Source organism: Drosophila eugracilis, unplaced genomic scaffold (assembly GCF_018153835.1).
Source record: "Drosophila eugracilis isolate 14026-0451.02 unplaced genomic scaffold, ASM1815383v1 contig_2088, whole genome shotgun sequence".
Taxonomy (NCBI): domain Eukaryota; kingdom Metazoa; phylum Arthropoda; class Insecta; order Diptera; family Drosophilidae; genus Drosophila; species Drosophila eugracilis.
This window is the reverse complement of record NW_024572964.1, coordinates 2,582,722-2,598,616: the sequence shown is the minus strand read 5'-3', so window position 1 is coordinate 2,598,616 and position 15,895 is coordinate 2,582,722. Positions and strand designations below refer to the sequence as shown.

Genomic DNA, 15,895 nt, shown 5'->3' with positions numbered 1-15,895 from the left:
CGAAATTAATAAATATTAATGGATCTAAAGTTATTTTAGCCAACAAGAGGAGTACCTGCGTCGCACACTCGACTATTCCGAGGACTCCACCCAGCCGGTTTCGGCCAATTCGAGCGTCTGCGAGGGACCCTCGAGTCCCGTCCAAGTGGAACATCCAATGGAGGTGGAGGCCACACATTCGCAGGAGGTAGAGTCGCTGAAGCGGCTGCTACAGGAGGTAAGGACTGTAGGGCATCCCAGGATGGCCCATCCCGGAAAGAATCTCTCTTGCAGCCGTGCTTAACTTGTGTGTTTGTGTGTTCTCTTCTCTCTCCTTTTGCTGAATTTCAAAATTGTGTGGATATTGAAATGCAGCACAAAGCGGTAATTGGATTTGAAAATATCATTGAATACAAAATTTTAGATAATCAAAAAAATTGTAGAGCACATTATCAAAACACTTTCCGTTTGAGTTTATGTAACTTAGAAATTAGTTTAGAATTTGAGATGTTGACTTATTTTAAGTTTATCAAAGAGTTTAGTTACTTAATTTGTTGATTATTTTATTATTTTGTTTCCCCAGAGCGAAATGGGTTGCCTGGTGAAAGAGGAGATTATTCAAAGTCTAAAACGAAAGGTTTGTTTTTCTGTTCTTTTTCTTATTATTTCCCCAACATCATCTCATCCATCATTTGCACATAAAGTTAATAGGAAAAAGTTCATCTTACTAAAAGATTTCCTAACCCTTCCCAGCTGGTCAAGCTCGAGACGACGGGAAACGAAAATGAGCTGCTCAGCGAGCGGCTGCGGCAAAGTGAACGGGAGCTGGGCAACATCCGGAAGGAGGCCGCCAATCTGCAGAACATGCTGCAGCAGTCACAAGGTCAGTACATGGCGCTGGACAAGAAGTACAACAAGGCCAAGCGGCTGGTCAGGGAGTACCAGCAGCGGGAGCTGGATATGTGCCATCGCGAGGAGTTCTACCAGCAGCTGCTCCAGGAGAAGGACATCGAGTACAATGCTCTGGTGAAGAAGCTCAAGGACAGGGTGATCAATCTGGAGCATGAACTGCAGGAGACCCAGCGCAAGGCTGGTTTCCCTGTGGGTCTGCCCTACGATAGTGCCACCCTGAAGTTGACCCCGCAGATGATGCGCAAGACTCCGCCGAAGCCACTGTTCCCCAAGCTGGAGACGGAGCTGTCGGACACGGAGATATCAGATCTCTCACCAGATGGTGATGGTGTAAAGACAGCCACTGTGGAACGCAAGGTTCCGGTCAAGGACGAGCTGGATGCGGCAGTGCCGCAGCACGAGCTGCTGGATAACTCGGTTAACAAGACTAAAATCGATCTGGGTGAGTCCGCGCCACAAGACCTTATCTTACCCCAGCACTCTTTGATCACTTACTACAAGATTGTTATGGTATCCTTTAAGCATTTATATCCTTATATAATCTATATTAGTTATAATTCATAAACATAACTACAATACTCACTTTAAAGTCTTGTTTTTGAGCCATGACAATCTCGTTTTAAGCGCCCGTTCTTTGTTCTTTGTGCTTTGAGCTGCACCTGGCCTAAAGCTTCCACCATTGCTCCTCCTCTTGATTTCCTTTTGCTACTTTCTTCTTTTATGCTCCGTCATTGTCCATGTCTGCTAATTGTTATTCTCTTTCTTTCCATTTCTCTCCACTTTATTTGATCTCTCTGTGTGCCGTCTCTGTTCTCGTTCGTTATATCGTTGTTCATGTTTGTATTACGTTCTTTGCTCGTTGTGTTTCTTTGTGACTGCCACGCCTACACGCTGCGCCCTCATTTTGCCCAACAACAACAAATCGCAAAAACAAAATCAATTTGAAAAACACCAAAAATCAAACCAAACTCGCACCCTGCCAATCGAAATCTAAAACAAAAGCCTCCCGTGGTGGTTTAGCCAATCGCCAGTTGCCCTCAGCGAATGGGAACAGCACTTCGAACGGAGCCGCCAGCGATCTTGGCCAGCTTTCGAATGGGAATCTCCTCAAGCGCAGTCGGAGCAACAGTCGCAGTTCGGACTGCACCCTGGATGATACGGATGAGGAGGAGGAGCGTGAAGGATCGGCCTTGAACTTGGCTGGTGCTCCTGCCACCCATGAAACCATCAGCCTGTCCAATGGCAACTCACATCTGCTGGCCAACGTGAATAATCTGCTACAGCATCATCCGCCAGCTATGGCCAGTGTGGTCAGCACCCCCTCGAATGGCCACCTGGGCACCACCACGGCCATTTTGCTGAACTCCACCTCCTCCGCCTCGTCCAGTTCATCCAACCAGTCGACGGCACGCGAGGCACAGATCAATCAGCTGTATGCCCAGGTCCACAAGGATCCCAGCAAGCAGCAGCAGCACCAGCAGCAACAGCAACAACAGCAGCAGCAGGCTCAGGCCGTGACCACCAGTATTCCCAGCATGTTCAAGAACTCTTTGGGTTCTCCGGCGGACAACGGGCTCAACGACTTCCATCGCGGCAGTATGACCACCTTCGGAACTGGCCCGGCCACCAGCAGCAATCGTGATCTCAACAGCTCGTACGACTCCATCCTGGGCTCCAACGATAAGCTGGCGGAGAACGAGCCGGCGGAGAGTTGGATGTATCCCTCCAGGCGGCGGGTGGCGCCCAACGGCAGTAAGGTTCCACTGCCCGGATCCAGCTTTACGGATCAACTCAACCAGGCGCTGTCCGATCGCGAGAGGTGGGTTAAGGCTCTCTAGAGAGAGAGTTGGTGGGGTTAAGGGGATTATAATAAACAAAATCAATAATGGCCAAAACACACACACAAACTATTATCCACAATGTTATACGGTTGCTCGACCTTTGCAGGCGACTCGGCGATGGATCCTCGCGACATTCCAGCGACGATTACACGGAGATTAACAAGAGCCAGAGCGCCGCGGCCATCAACTGCAAGACGCTGATCAACGAGATCCGCCAGGCGGTGAACGAGGCCCAGCCCAAAGGTGAACTATGACCAACCAACCAACCAACCAACCAGACCAGCACAATCCTCCGAATCTCTCTAGCCAGACCGTAGACTAACCACTAGAACGATCCCACAGACGTATCATGCCCATCATCTCATTTCATACAGATCTGTACATATGTTTACTGTTCCAAAAGCCAACTAATCGAACACTGTTATTTCGTTATAACCATATATATTATGCGAAGGTTTTGAGAGTTCATTGCAGCTGTTATCCGTTTACATTACTCGCATTCCCATATGTATATCTCTCTATATAAATATCTATGAATGTCTAAACTAAACTAAACTAAACTAAACCATTCTCAACCGATACCATGTGCTCTGCGTCGCAATGCCAAAGGATCCAGTGCGATCGTACTAACCCAGACTCTTCTATCTCTCCTCTTCTCTCTCTCTCTCGACTAACCCGTAATGCGTAATCCGTAATCGTTCCAAAGTTAAACAAGTCGTTCCACAATCACTCTCCCCGCCCGGCACAGTGCCCTGGCAGCAGCAGCACCACCAGCAAATCCAGCAGCAGCCGTCCGCCCACACCACCGGTCCACCGTCGCCCACCAGCATGTCCTCCGGCTGCTCCTCGCCAGGTTACTCCCCCAGCCGCACTCTGGATCTGTCCGGATCGAGTTCTAGTTTCTCCGATCGCAAGGCGGTGGCAGCAGGCTATACCTACAAGGGTGGGCCAGTTCACGAATGGACCAAGGATCAGGTGGGATTATACCTTTGATATCAAAATAAACATAATGACTCCTCATCTCTCCTCCAGGTTGGCCACTGGCTGATGGGCATCGAGCTGGAGCGCTACATCCCTGTCTTCAAGGAGCACAATGTTGAGGGCGGAGCTCTACTCACCCTCGACTCCAAGGACTTCAAAACCTTGGGCGTTTGCGGGGACGACAAGCACCGGCTGAAGAAGCGGCTGAAGGACTTGAAGGCCAATATCGAGAAGGAGCGCAAGGACATGGAGAGGGAAAGACGGGAGCGCGAGAAGGCCATACGCAAGGCCGAGAAGAAGGCGGCCAAAAAGAAGTAGTTGAATTCTAGTTGATAAGCATCAAAGTAGCCAAAAACCAAAAGCATACGCAGTATATATTGTAGTCTATATATAGATATATATATGCATACACAACACACACACACACACACAAGATAAAGAACACTTGCGTATATATAAACATATATCTATTCGGTTATATATATTTATATGCATGTAATGATAATATAATTTATTTGTACAACACACACACACACACACATCTATTATACATACGTACTACATTTTAACCTATCGAACCTAAAGGGCGACTAGACGTAATTATTCTAAAAGAAAGCGCGGAAAGCAGCAGCTAGTAGAAGGACAGGAGCGGTAGAGTAGCAGTAGATCTCGGTTAGAATCGACCCCGAAACCCAGACTCACACCGGGCCCAACATCCAACCGATGGCACTCAGACTTCCCCCGACAAGAAACCGAACTCACAACCAAAAGAAGAAGCTAAGTAACTAACAAAAAAGGCGTTGGACTGACTGATTTTTATGATTAATTTAAAAAACAAAAGAACATAAACGAAGAAAAAACTCACACGAAGGGAATTCTTTTTTAAAAGCCAACCGAAAAACCAAAAAGAACCATTTGAATTGAGAAAGCTTAACACTTAAGGAATTCGCCGGACAGACTGGAACGGTTTTGAGGGCTGCTTCAGTTGAAAGTCGGATAAAGATATAAAGATATAATATAATATTGTAATAACGTTTAAGTTAGTGCAAGGCAAGGCCCAAGCGGCTGTCTCGTTTTTTTCTAATTATTAATCTGTGTAATTTAATGACTAGCGCATATTCAATAATATTCAATTCTAGATATACATATACGTGTATGTGTGTGCAATGGTAATTTGTCAAGACATCTATGGAACCTACTGTACTACCCCCCTAAAGTTAATGCTAAAGTATTGTCCTGTATGCTATGCCTGAAAGTCATTTAAGTACTTAAGTAGAGAAGCTAGTGGAAGTGTGTGTTTTCTGTGTTACCCAGCTAAAGCTGCTAGGAAAGTTACTAACTAAGACATTTAGTATATATCTTATGTTATTTACTTTCCGAGCAGCTTTAGCAGCCAAATCAATGCAAAATGTCCACCCAAATTTGTTAGGCAGCCAAAAAGAAAAGAGGAAAGCCAGCTTCAGGAGCGTTTTCTATTCGTTAGCAAGTATGTCTGAGTGAATGGGCGTGAGTGTGGCTTTGTTTTTCACTTTGTTTTTAGTTTGTATAAATATTTATAGAACCTTAGTATTTGTATTTGATATTCTTAGTTGTTTGTATTTACTTCGTGTACTTGTGTTGTGTACGTAGTTTTATTTACCTTATAATTTCGAAATGTTGCAATAAAACCGCATACATATGCCGGTGTATGTATGATAAACCAAGGCTCTCATTCTTACTAATCAGATTGCAACTGATTGCAATCTGATTTCCACTCCCCATGGTGGCGTCACCCCACCGCCCGAAGGCCACAGCAATCCAACCGACTTTGAATTATCGAGGAAAAACCAAAATTTAGCAACTAGTCCTTGGTTCATTACCAATTACCAATTACCAATTAGCATATAATACTTATCAACATACGTATATACGAATACGAATACTCTCTTTCTCTCTACCACTCTGTCTCTATTTGACTTTAAGACCCCGGCCGTGGCCAGGTGGAACCTCCTCCAGCCTCCAGCAGGTGTGGGGAGTCCCGTGGACCCGATGGCCGGCAGCGCATAATCACCGCATGTGTCTCACTCGTCTCGTCGCAAGTCCTTAATATAGCTTTTGAAAAGCTCGCCTCTAAACAGTGCCACCAACAAAAACAAAACAAAATCAACCGTTATAACTTACGAAAAATGATTAAAAGAAAAAGAAAAAGAAGAAGAAAACACCTTTAAAGAACACGTAATGGAATCAGTGAATCCAGGTACTGCACGCGTCCGATGATGAATGCCAAACTTCCGCTTCATTTTTTGGGTGTGAGCCTCTCGCGAAACCGGATTCAGATCGCACGCGTGCAGTTTTTGTCGAGATAATTGTTATTTTTCGTGAAAATGTACTTCAGTTCAAGTTTATTTTTGGGCAATTGTTTGTAAGCGTTTTTTATACCGTATTTAACACACACTCAAAAAACAAAAACCAAAAAAAAACACTAACAATCAAAAAACCAGTATAAAATTCGTAAATTAAATCAAATTAAATGATAAAAGTAATTTCGCTGTTGCCTCGAAATTCTCAAAGAGTAGGGGCCAGTCGCTTAACTCAAAAAAAAAAACCAAAAAATAACGAAATGTATGACACCTACAGAACACATTCGTGCCTTTTTCATTGCGAAAAACCGTCCCAACCAGCATAACCGAGCGGAGGATGATATTGCCATCTAATCTCTGTGGGTCTCTACGGGGTACTGTCATCTTCCTGAGTAGTAGAGTAGCCTGAGATCCTCCGCCACGAATACGTTGAAACATTTAAAGTCCCGCAAATGCCTTAAATCAAGAAAATTATATTACCATTAGATATTCAACTTTATTCATCAGTTCGCTTGTAGGTTTTGAAGCATTTTCGAAATACTTATTTTAGTTCTCCGTTTGCAAGCAAAGTTGGCTGAGTTCTGTGGCCTCGTCTGTAGGTAGAGGTGCGGATCCATCGGGAGGTTTTAAAAACTGTTTCTCTCTTTGAAAAGTATTCTGAAAACTGTATTGATTTTATTGTGTTTTCCCCAGTTTAAGTCATTTACTATTTGATTTTATCTTTTCTTAGATTCATCTACATATCATTTCATTTTCTATATTTTGAGTGTAAATGTGTAAGCACCTCTCATTTTGAAATATGTGTTACAAATTCTATTCCTAGGTTAACTTGTATGAATCTGTGTTGCCATAATATTTTCACTTTCACTTATATGAATCAGAAATCAGAAATTAACTTACCCTTCCCTTAAACAAAAATCAGAATTGGCCAGCGCAAAAAAAAGGTATTGTAGAAGTTGATAGAAGAAACACTCCACTTAGCAATTACTGCGACTAGCCAATTAATATTGATGACAGCATTGCAATTAGCTAAACAAGTAAATTGAAAAGTAAAAATCTCAAATCAAGTCTTACGAATCATGGAAAATAATAAGTCACAGAAACAGTGCTAATAAATATACTCTGAAATAAACCTAAATACGAAATGCATTTATTGTTTACTCGCCGGTCAATCTCTTATCTCAGCCAGCTCGGATGGGCTGTTCAGTAATCCTGTTTTTCAAAAACAACATCTTAATGGGATTGTTGCACTACACAGGCTGGGAAAGTGGAAAACTCTCTCGCAAAATGAACATAGAAAGGGAAACGCTTCTCGGGAAGTGGCCACCAACAGATACAAAAATCTGGATTCCAGTCTCGAATCTTCCACTGAAACATGAATGGAACATTTCTCAGCATACGTGGGTTTTTTTCTTATCATCTGGAAATTTTCCACTCACTTTGGTGGCCTGCATCTTGTGCATAGGTCAATTTTCATGGTCTTCTCTAGCCCATGTTTTGGTTTTTGAGTTTCTCAATTTTATTTTAACTGCTCGGCACTTCTTTTATTATTTTTACCAAGTGGTGAGGGTATTCAAGACTCGTTTTAATTACCTCAAAAAATCAGTTCTCACGCAATCTTGTTTTGATTATTTTTGCTTACGTCGAGCAGTAGAATTGAAAAATACTTTTACCAACAGAGACCCTAGCAACGAAGGGTAGGTATGAGTTTGGATGATTTTACAGATTTAGTAGTAGATTAGTTAGTCTAGTCGGGTTAAGGTTGGTATAGGTGGTGTTAGGGCTTTCTCCTTAATTGGGTTAGCTGTAATTTTTTAACAATAAATGGCTGTCTGAGCCTGTACAAATTCAAATATTTGTGCATTTCAATCTGAAACTGATTGCACTTTTGCGTAATGTCGTAAAGTTGTTTACATATTTGCTATTCCGATCATCATCAACGTCACTGTGGCTTAGCACACGACCAATGTGTACCCCCCATGAAGTGATAGGATGTTGCATCCTTATCAGCATGTTGATACTTCATTTCACATTGTATGCTTATTGTTTTTCCCAAGAAGATCGTTATTAGGTTAAGTACTTGCGGGTGCGACTAAGATCTATTTGCCAATTTGTTATCAGTGGGATGAATGGGTTGCTGGGTGATTCAAGAGCCAATCCCCATTACAACAGACATCATCGACTCGTGTTGACTGTAAGGTGTCTGGCTGGAAACTGATGACCTGGTAAAACTTTCCGACTGGCCAACTGATAAGCCTGGCAAAGGTTAGCGAACGAATTATAGAACAACTCTCGGCAAGTGGCCTGTTTTGAAAATATTTAAAAATAGCTTGACTGATTATTTTGTTTGGCCAGTGATTTGAATTAGTTTGATATTTTTTGTAATTTTATTTGGGAATTTTCATATAATAACTAAGGGAGATACTTTAATACTTTCCCTTCAAGTATAAGAGACTAATAATTGTTGTGGCAGAAGATCTGCAGATGATAACGCTTCTCTCCAAGATTAAGAAAGATAAAGGTGCGTTCTTTTAATCTAATATCCGCCTTCTATATAGACTTAACCCACTTATGAATTCCAGCTGTCTCTCCAACAGAATGCCTATCAAAAAGTCCATAAAAAAACTTATCAGCTAGCATTTTGCGGAATCATTTAGGGTTCTCGCCGTTAACGTTCCTTATCGAATGTGTGTAACTAAAAGAGTTGTTTTCCTCCTCCGACACATACTAGTGTTTGAAATATATTTAAATTCGCTCAATTCAATTAGTTAGGAGCAACGATTCCGGCAGTATTATATACAGCACCCATACGCGCTAAACGATTTTAAATTGAATGCTGAACAATCAGCGCCGGCAGAGGCAGAGGCTCGGCCGAGCGGCGATCTGGATCTCCGAGATTCCGAAACCGAATCTTTTCCTGAAGCAGAACGACGTCGTCGGCTTCGTGGGGCCTCCTCCTCCGGTTTATAAGCCCTCGTCCATTAGTCGGCAGCGTTCATTTTACAATCAGCGCTCGAGCAGGCAACAAGCCGTAAAGAAGTACCACATCGAAGTACTAGTATATGCACCACATCGAGTTCTGGACGCGGCCATAAACCTAACATTTGTGAAACGTAACGAGATTACAAAAGAAAGAGAATTCCAGTATCCAGTTCCAGATTTCTAAATTAGTTTTGATTCGCGAAAAAGAAACGTGGACAGTCGATTTGGTCATAATTTCAAGCGCGAAAGTTTGATTTGCATAACCAGAAGGAGAGCGTCTGGGGCGATTATATAATTGCAGTGTATTTCGATTGGACAAAAGCATCTCCGACTCCATCTGCACAATGACGGGTTACAAGGTGGTCAATGGCAATGGCACAACCAATGGAAGCACCAATGGACACAGCAATGGTCACAGCAAGTCGGCGGACTACACAGCCCAGGAGAATCCGACGTAAGTGTGTGGGGAGTTGATGGTTACATATAGTTATAAAGGGGGCATATTATGTACATCGTAGGGCCTCACGCCAGAGGCTCGTTAAGTACAATCAGCTTTAATTGAAACCTTCAATAGTGCTTGCCTTTCAATGCTTCAGCTTTATGGTATCGACTTAACCCCACTGCGCCACCTGTCCTTCTGCACGACCGCCTCTCCTCCTATCCTTTGCCTGAAAGCTTTTGTGACCCGCTTTTTATGGGGGGCCGAATCGATATGGCCTTGGCTATCCGAGTTGGCCAGGCCAGTAGCTTCATTTGAAATTTCAGTAGTCGTCCTAAGCACACGTTTCGGCCTACGGGAAATTCAAATTCAAAAACGAACTCCATTCGCTGCCTAGTGCCTTTCGGGCTAAAACTTCTAACCAAACCGCAGAATGTGTTCCCGCGACTGTTGCGCCGGGCCAGGTGGCTCCCACCGAGGCAACACCTGCACGGACAAGAAGGGCGCCAAGGGCGGGAGCCTGATTGGCGACAAGATCATTCCCACTCCACAGAGTCTGCTGTAAGTTAATGGCCCAACTATACTACTCCCTGCCTTACTTGTCAGTCAGTTCTATCCGTTCGAATCCCAAAATCTAAAAACTGCACCCCTTTTGGCCTCAAAATGTGTAACACCGATTGCTGTTCGAATCCTAAGGGCAAGGCTGGCACCAAGACCGCCATGAACGATACCCCAAAGGGGCCAAACAACGCAATCTTACCCACTCCAGAGAGTCAGCTGTAAGTTCAGTGGTTTATGTTTACTTCGGCCAACCTAAATCAAAATTCAAATGACAAAGCTAGACAGGACAGGTCCTTGATCTTTCCGCTGCTATCAAGAAACGAACTCTGCTTAGATCTGTTGAATTTAAATTAAGACATTCCAGTATTCCAGGCTTATCAATTTTCGTCATTCGACGCTGGCTAGTCATTAAAATCCCATTCGAAGAATCTCTAATCTGCATATGATTAAAGTAGTGGCTCGGTTTGGGTTCATTCCTGTTTACTAACAGATAGAAATATATATATATTATTGTTTTTAAACTTTTTCATCCAGGAAGCATATTTAATTTTTTATGAGGATTTTTTCATATCAATTATACAGTAATTAAATTTTAAATCACTCTCCAAATCTAGCAAATAATTAATATTTTTTGAGTGTACCCAAACTTTTTGTTAATTAAAAAGAACTATGATTGCCACCTGCCTTTGTAAGTGTTTAATGGCCCAGTTAACGGGGGGCACTGAGTTCCCACTGATTGGCTGGGCCAGGCGGGTGTGTTCCCTGATCTTGACATAGGCCTCCACATCGTAATCTTTACTACAGATACGGGTAATTGGCAAATGGTCCGATAAAGAACGCAACTAAAACATGTTGCCGCATTGATTAGTTTCGAAACTTGTTTTGTTTCGATGGAAACAAACAGTGCTGAATATTGATGAAGCGGCGAAAATGCCGCGTCGCGTGTTCAGATCGAATTTCCATAATCGACTGGCTACCGAAAGACCAATTTATTAAGGGACTATTGGCTAAAGTTGCCAATTAGTGTAAGTTATGCATGATTCTGGCTGATCATCTTAATGACGCACTTTATGTTTACTTTTTAGAGGCTTGTTTTTGTTTTTCTCATGTAATATTGATAAGTTGCAGCATCATCATCCGCGGCTTATCAATTCACTCGAGCTGATCCGAGCACAAACACGTGGGGGGTCATGAGATCAGTTTTGGTAACAACATCTTAACATTACTCGACTTGCAGTTCAAGTTCGAGCTGTTCAGCCTCGAACCAGCTGAATTCTTTATGGCCATAATAGAACCTAATTGCTGGTTACTATTAGCCAACTCGATAATAGCTAGTGAGATAAATGGTCGTGACAGTTCTACCACATTCTTGTTATTGCCGAGAAAGAAATACAACCATTAATGATAGAGGGGGTCCTTATCGCAGTGTTTGTTTATAGACATTAATTTCAGTTTCATATCTGTTTATCGTAAAACTTTTTGGCCATTTACTTAGCAAAACAATTTTTTCCCCAATTGCAGCGGAAATGGAAAAATCCAATGCGACCTTACGCCCGAAGAGCTAAGGGCCTTGCGGGTTCTCAACGAAGACACGTTTGTAGACCAATTCCTCTGAGTTCTGTTTCTCTATGTTCAATCCTCATTGAATTTACTAAACCTTATGTTTCCATATTACCATGATTGGCAGTGTAAAGAAACCGACGAGGATCTCAACGAAGAGTTCAGTTCTTCCAAGATTTTCTTGTCCTAAATTTCGATTTCTGTTTTTGTGTTACCATGTGTCTGAATATTGAATCCATTTCTGTTATATTTTACAATCATGATTATATTCATATCTTAATTTTCATTTTGACGATGTCCTAAAGAAGTATTTTCATTCTTCAGAGTTATCACTGTTCAAACTATTTTTTTATGTGACGTCTTTTCTTTCATACCATCAAATTGATTTGTTTTGATATCTGAGATTGGTATCTTTATCTATATATATTCCCTCAGGGAACTTCATCAATTGGTATCTGTATCTTATAATGTTCCCTCTGGGAACTGCATTTCTTCAGTTGTTGTTTATCATTGTGGCGAGAAGATATAAAAAGGATCTCTTGCTTGTGTACCATGTACCGTATCAGTTCACTCGTCTACTCCTTTCCACTTTTCATAGTTGAAAGATCAGCAGCAATATCATTTCGAACCAGAAACATTCTCACACATTCTGAACTTCAACAGGTATCCCTATGAGGTCATCGAGGAGATCGCCGATTTCATCACCAAGGGCTCCGGCATGCGCCCCAAGATCGGCATCATTTGCGGCTCTGGGCTCGGCTCTTTGGCCGATATCATCCAGGACCCAAAGATCTTCGAGTACGAGAAGATCCCCAATTTCCCGGTATCCACAGTTGAGGGCCATGCCGGGAGACTGGTGGTCGGCACCCTCGAGGGCGCCACAGTTATGGCAATGCAGGGACGATTCCACTTCTACGAAGGCTACCCGCTGGCCAAGTGCTCGATGCCGGTCCGCGTGATGAAGCTGTGCGGAGTGGAATACCTCTTCGCCACGAATGCGGCGGGTGGCATTAACCCCCGGTTCGCCGTGGGTGACATCATGCTGATGCACGACCATGTAAACATGCTCGGTTTCGCTGGCAACTCCCCGCTCCAGGGTCCCAATGACCCGCGTTTCGGACCTCGCTTCCCCGCCCTCGTCAATTCGTACAACAAGGACCTAATCAATAAGGCCATTGAAATTGGAAAGGCAATGGGTATTGAGTCTAACATCCACGTGGGCGTCTATTCCTGCCTGGGAGGTCCCAACTACGAGACCATCGCCGAACTAAAGGCTCTACGCATGATGGGTGTGGATGCGGTGGGTATGTCCACTGTCCACGAGGTCATCACTGCCCGGCACTGCGACATGAAGGTCTTCGCCTTCAGCCTCATCACGAATAAGTGCGCCACCGAGTACAGCGACAAGAAGGATGAAGAGGCCAACCACGATGAGGTGAGTTAAATAAACATATTAAGTAAACGTAGTACTAATGCTTGATATTCACTCCAATTCAGGTTATGGCCGTGGCCAAGAACAGACAGAAGGCCTGCTGCGAACTGGTCTCCCGTCTCATCCGGGAAATTAACACGACATCCGCTTAGGCAGCGAACGAGGGAATAGCGTTGGATTCTAAATTTAACATTAGTTAATTCACTAGACTCGCATCTAAGACTCTCATGACATGGATAGTCCCAAAATTTACAGTATAAGCTTAGGGAATAGTCTAACTAAATTATGTAAAATAAACTAGAAATATCACAATTCCAGTTTTGAACGCATTATTTAATTTAATATACAGTTTGAAGGAATTAAACAATCTTTTGAAGCATGCTTCTGGGCTGATACTAATTATATTTGATATAAAAGAGTGCATACTTTTAAACGGATTAAGTCAAACATTAACACTTATCGGGTATCTCAACCCAATTCGAAAATCGGTCTGCCCCGATTTGTGACTCAAAATATCAGTATATTCCTAATTACAAAGCCAAAAATGATCATAACGTGGAATGTAATATCTCGTTGAGTTTGTAAGTAAATTCCCCGTCGAACTGTGTACCAGGCTCAAACCGTGATTTTTTTGAGAATTTTCGTAAATTTTTATGATATACAAAAAATGCGAAAACCGGTGTGTCCGGATATGAGGCTCGAAATATCTGTATTTTCTTCATTACAAAGCCAAAAATGGTCGGAATCTGCAATGCCATACGTCGTTAGGCTTGTTTTTCAATCTATTTTCAAAATATCCAAGTGCCATTGAAATCCGAAGAAAAAAATATTTTTTCAATTTTTCGAAAAAATGATGATGGTACCCCTTACAAAAAAGTGAAATTTGCCAAAAAATTTAATTTCCGAAAATCATTGCCATACCCACATTCGTAAGCTGCACGAAACAGTCTTTCTTTTCGTTCTGCGACTTCTTTTGACAAAGTTATAAGCATAACACTGGGGAAAAATATCGCGAATTTTACTCAAAAGTCACAATCTTGATTTTCAACCCAAAATATCAGTATTTTCTTCATTACAAAGCCAAAAATGGTCGTAATCTGTAATGCCATACGTCGTTAGGCTTGTTTTTCAGTCTATTTTCAAAATATCTAAGTGCCGTTCAAATCTGAAGAAAAAAATATTTTTTCAATTTTTCGAAAAAATGATGATGGTACCCCTTACAAAAAAGTGAAATTTGACAAAAAATTTAATTTCTGAAAATCGTTTCCATACCCACATAGAAAGTTTGTTCGGGTCGTAAGCTGCGCAAAACAGTCTTTCTTTTCATTCTGCGACTTCTTTTGACAAAGTTATAAGCATAACACTGGGGAAAAATATCGCGAATTTTACTCAAAAGTCACAATCTTGATTTTCAACCCAAAATATCAGTATTTTCTTCATTACAAAGCCAAAAATGGTCGTAATCTGTAATGCCATACGTCGTTAGGCTTGTTTTTCAGTCTATTTTCAAAATATCTAAGTGCCGTTCAAATCTGAAGAAAAAAATATTTTTTCAATTTTTCGAAAAAATGATGATGGTACCCCTTACAAAAAAGTGAAATTTGACAAAAAATTTAATTTCTGAAAATCGTTTCCATACCCACATAGAAAGTTTGCTTGGGTCGTAAGCTGCGCAAAACAGTCTTTCTTTTCATTCTGCGACTTCTTTTGACAAAGTTATAAGCATAACACTGGGGAAAAATATCGCGAATTTTACTCAAAAGTCACAATCTTGATTTTCAACCCAAAATATCAGTATTTTCTTCATTACAAAGCCAAAAATGGTCGTAATCTGTAATGCCATACGTCGTTAGGCTTGTTTTTCAGTCTATTTTCAAAATATCTAAGTGCCGTTCAAATCTGAAGAAAAAAATATTTTTTCAATTTTTCGAAAAAATTATGATGGTACCCCTTACAAAAAAGTGAAATTTGCCAAAAAATTTAATTTCTGAAAATCGTTTCCATACCCACATAGAAAGTTTGCTTGGGTCGTAAGCTGCGCAAAACAGTCTTTCTTTTCATTCTGCGACTTCTTTTGACAAAGTTATAAGCATAACACTGGGGAAAAATATCGCGAATTTTACTCAAAAGTCACAATCTTGATTTTCAACCCAAAATATCAGTATTTTCTTCATTACAAAGCCAAAAATGGTCGTAATCTGTAATGCCATACGTCGTTAGGCTTGTTTTTCAGTCTATTTTCAAAATATCCAAGTGCCGTTCAAATCTGAAGAAAAAAATATTTTTTCAATTTTTCGAAAAAATTATGATGGTACCCCTTACAAAAAAGTGAAATTTGCCAAAAAATTTAATTTCTGAAAATCGTTTCCATACCCACATAGAAAGTTTGCTTGGGTCGTAAGCTGCGCAAAACAGTCTTTCTTTTCATTCTGCGACTTCTTTTGACAAAGTTATAAGCATAACACTGGGGAAAAATATCGCGAATTTTACTCAAAAGTCACAATCTTGATTATCAACCCAAAATATCAGTATTTTCTTCATTACAAAGCCAAAAATGGTCGTAATCTGTAATGCCATACGTCGTTAGGCTTGTTTTTCAGTCTATTTTCAAAATATCTAAGTGCCGTTCAAATCTGAAGAAAAAAATATTTTTTCAATTTTTCGAAAAAATGATGATGGCACCCCTTACAAAAAAGTGAAATTTGACAAAAAATTTAATTTCCGTAAATCATTGCCATACCCACATAGGAAGTTTGCTTGGGTCGTTAGCTGCACAAAACAGTCTTTCTTTTTGTTCTGCGACGTGTTTTGACAAAGTTATAAGCATAACACTGGGGAAAAATATCGCGAATTTTACTCAAAAGTCACA

At 41.4% G+C, this 15,895-nt stretch overlaps 2 protein-coding genes across 24 annotated transcripts in view; both read left to right on the top strand.

Annotated features, from left to right (window-relative positions):
• The window catches only part of LOC108107723, a 47,055-nt gene extending 42,934 nt beyond the window's left edge, over positions 1–4,121 (top strand). For 4 of the 19 annotated variants that reach the window (XM_017215342.1, XM_017215349.1, XM_017215343.1 and 1 more), the window contains 8 exons: positions 31–217; positions 355–363; positions 563–616; positions 733–1,333; positions 1,894–2,710; positions 2,839–2,975; positions 3,439–3,707; positions 3,765–4,121. In XM_017215342.1, coding sequence (XP_017070831.1) covers positions 31–217; positions 355–363; positions 563–616; positions 733–1,333; positions 1,894–2,710; positions 2,839–2,975; positions 3,439–3,707; positions 3,765–4,031 — 2,341 coding nt within the window. In that variant the 3' untranslated portion in view covers positions 4,032–4,121. The remainder of the gene's footprint in view (positions 1–30; positions 218–354; positions 364–562; positions 617–732; positions 1,334–1,893; positions 2,711–2,838; positions 2,976–3,438; positions 3,708–3,764) is intronic. The other 15 variants (XM_017215348.1, XM_017215350.1, XM_017215346.1 and 12 more) reach the window with 15 other exon arrangements.
• A 4,915-nt stretch (positions 4,122–9,036) lies between these two features.
• On the top strand, positions 9,037–13,343 carry LOC108108099 (purine nucleoside phosphorylase). 5 transcript variants are annotated; one of them, XM_017216000.1, is made up of 5 exons: positions 9,037–9,488; positions 9,906–10,034; positions 11,556–11,627; positions 12,258–13,029; positions 13,092–13,343. In XM_017216000.1, exons 1-5 carry the CDS (start codon positions 9,379–9,381, stop codon positions 13,176–13,178), a joined length of 1,170 nt encoding a protein of 389 aa, XP_017071489.1. In that variant the 5' UTR covers positions 9,037–9,378; the 3' UTR covers positions 13,179–13,343. The 5 variants fall into 5 exon arrangements, with proteins under 5 accessions (XP_017071489.1, XP_017071487.1, XP_017071490.1 ...); XM_017215998.1 differs by lacking the exon at positions 9,906–10,034; XM_017216001.1 differs by lacking the exon at positions 11,556–11,627.
• Positions 13,344–15,895: the final 2,552 nt, after the last annotated feature.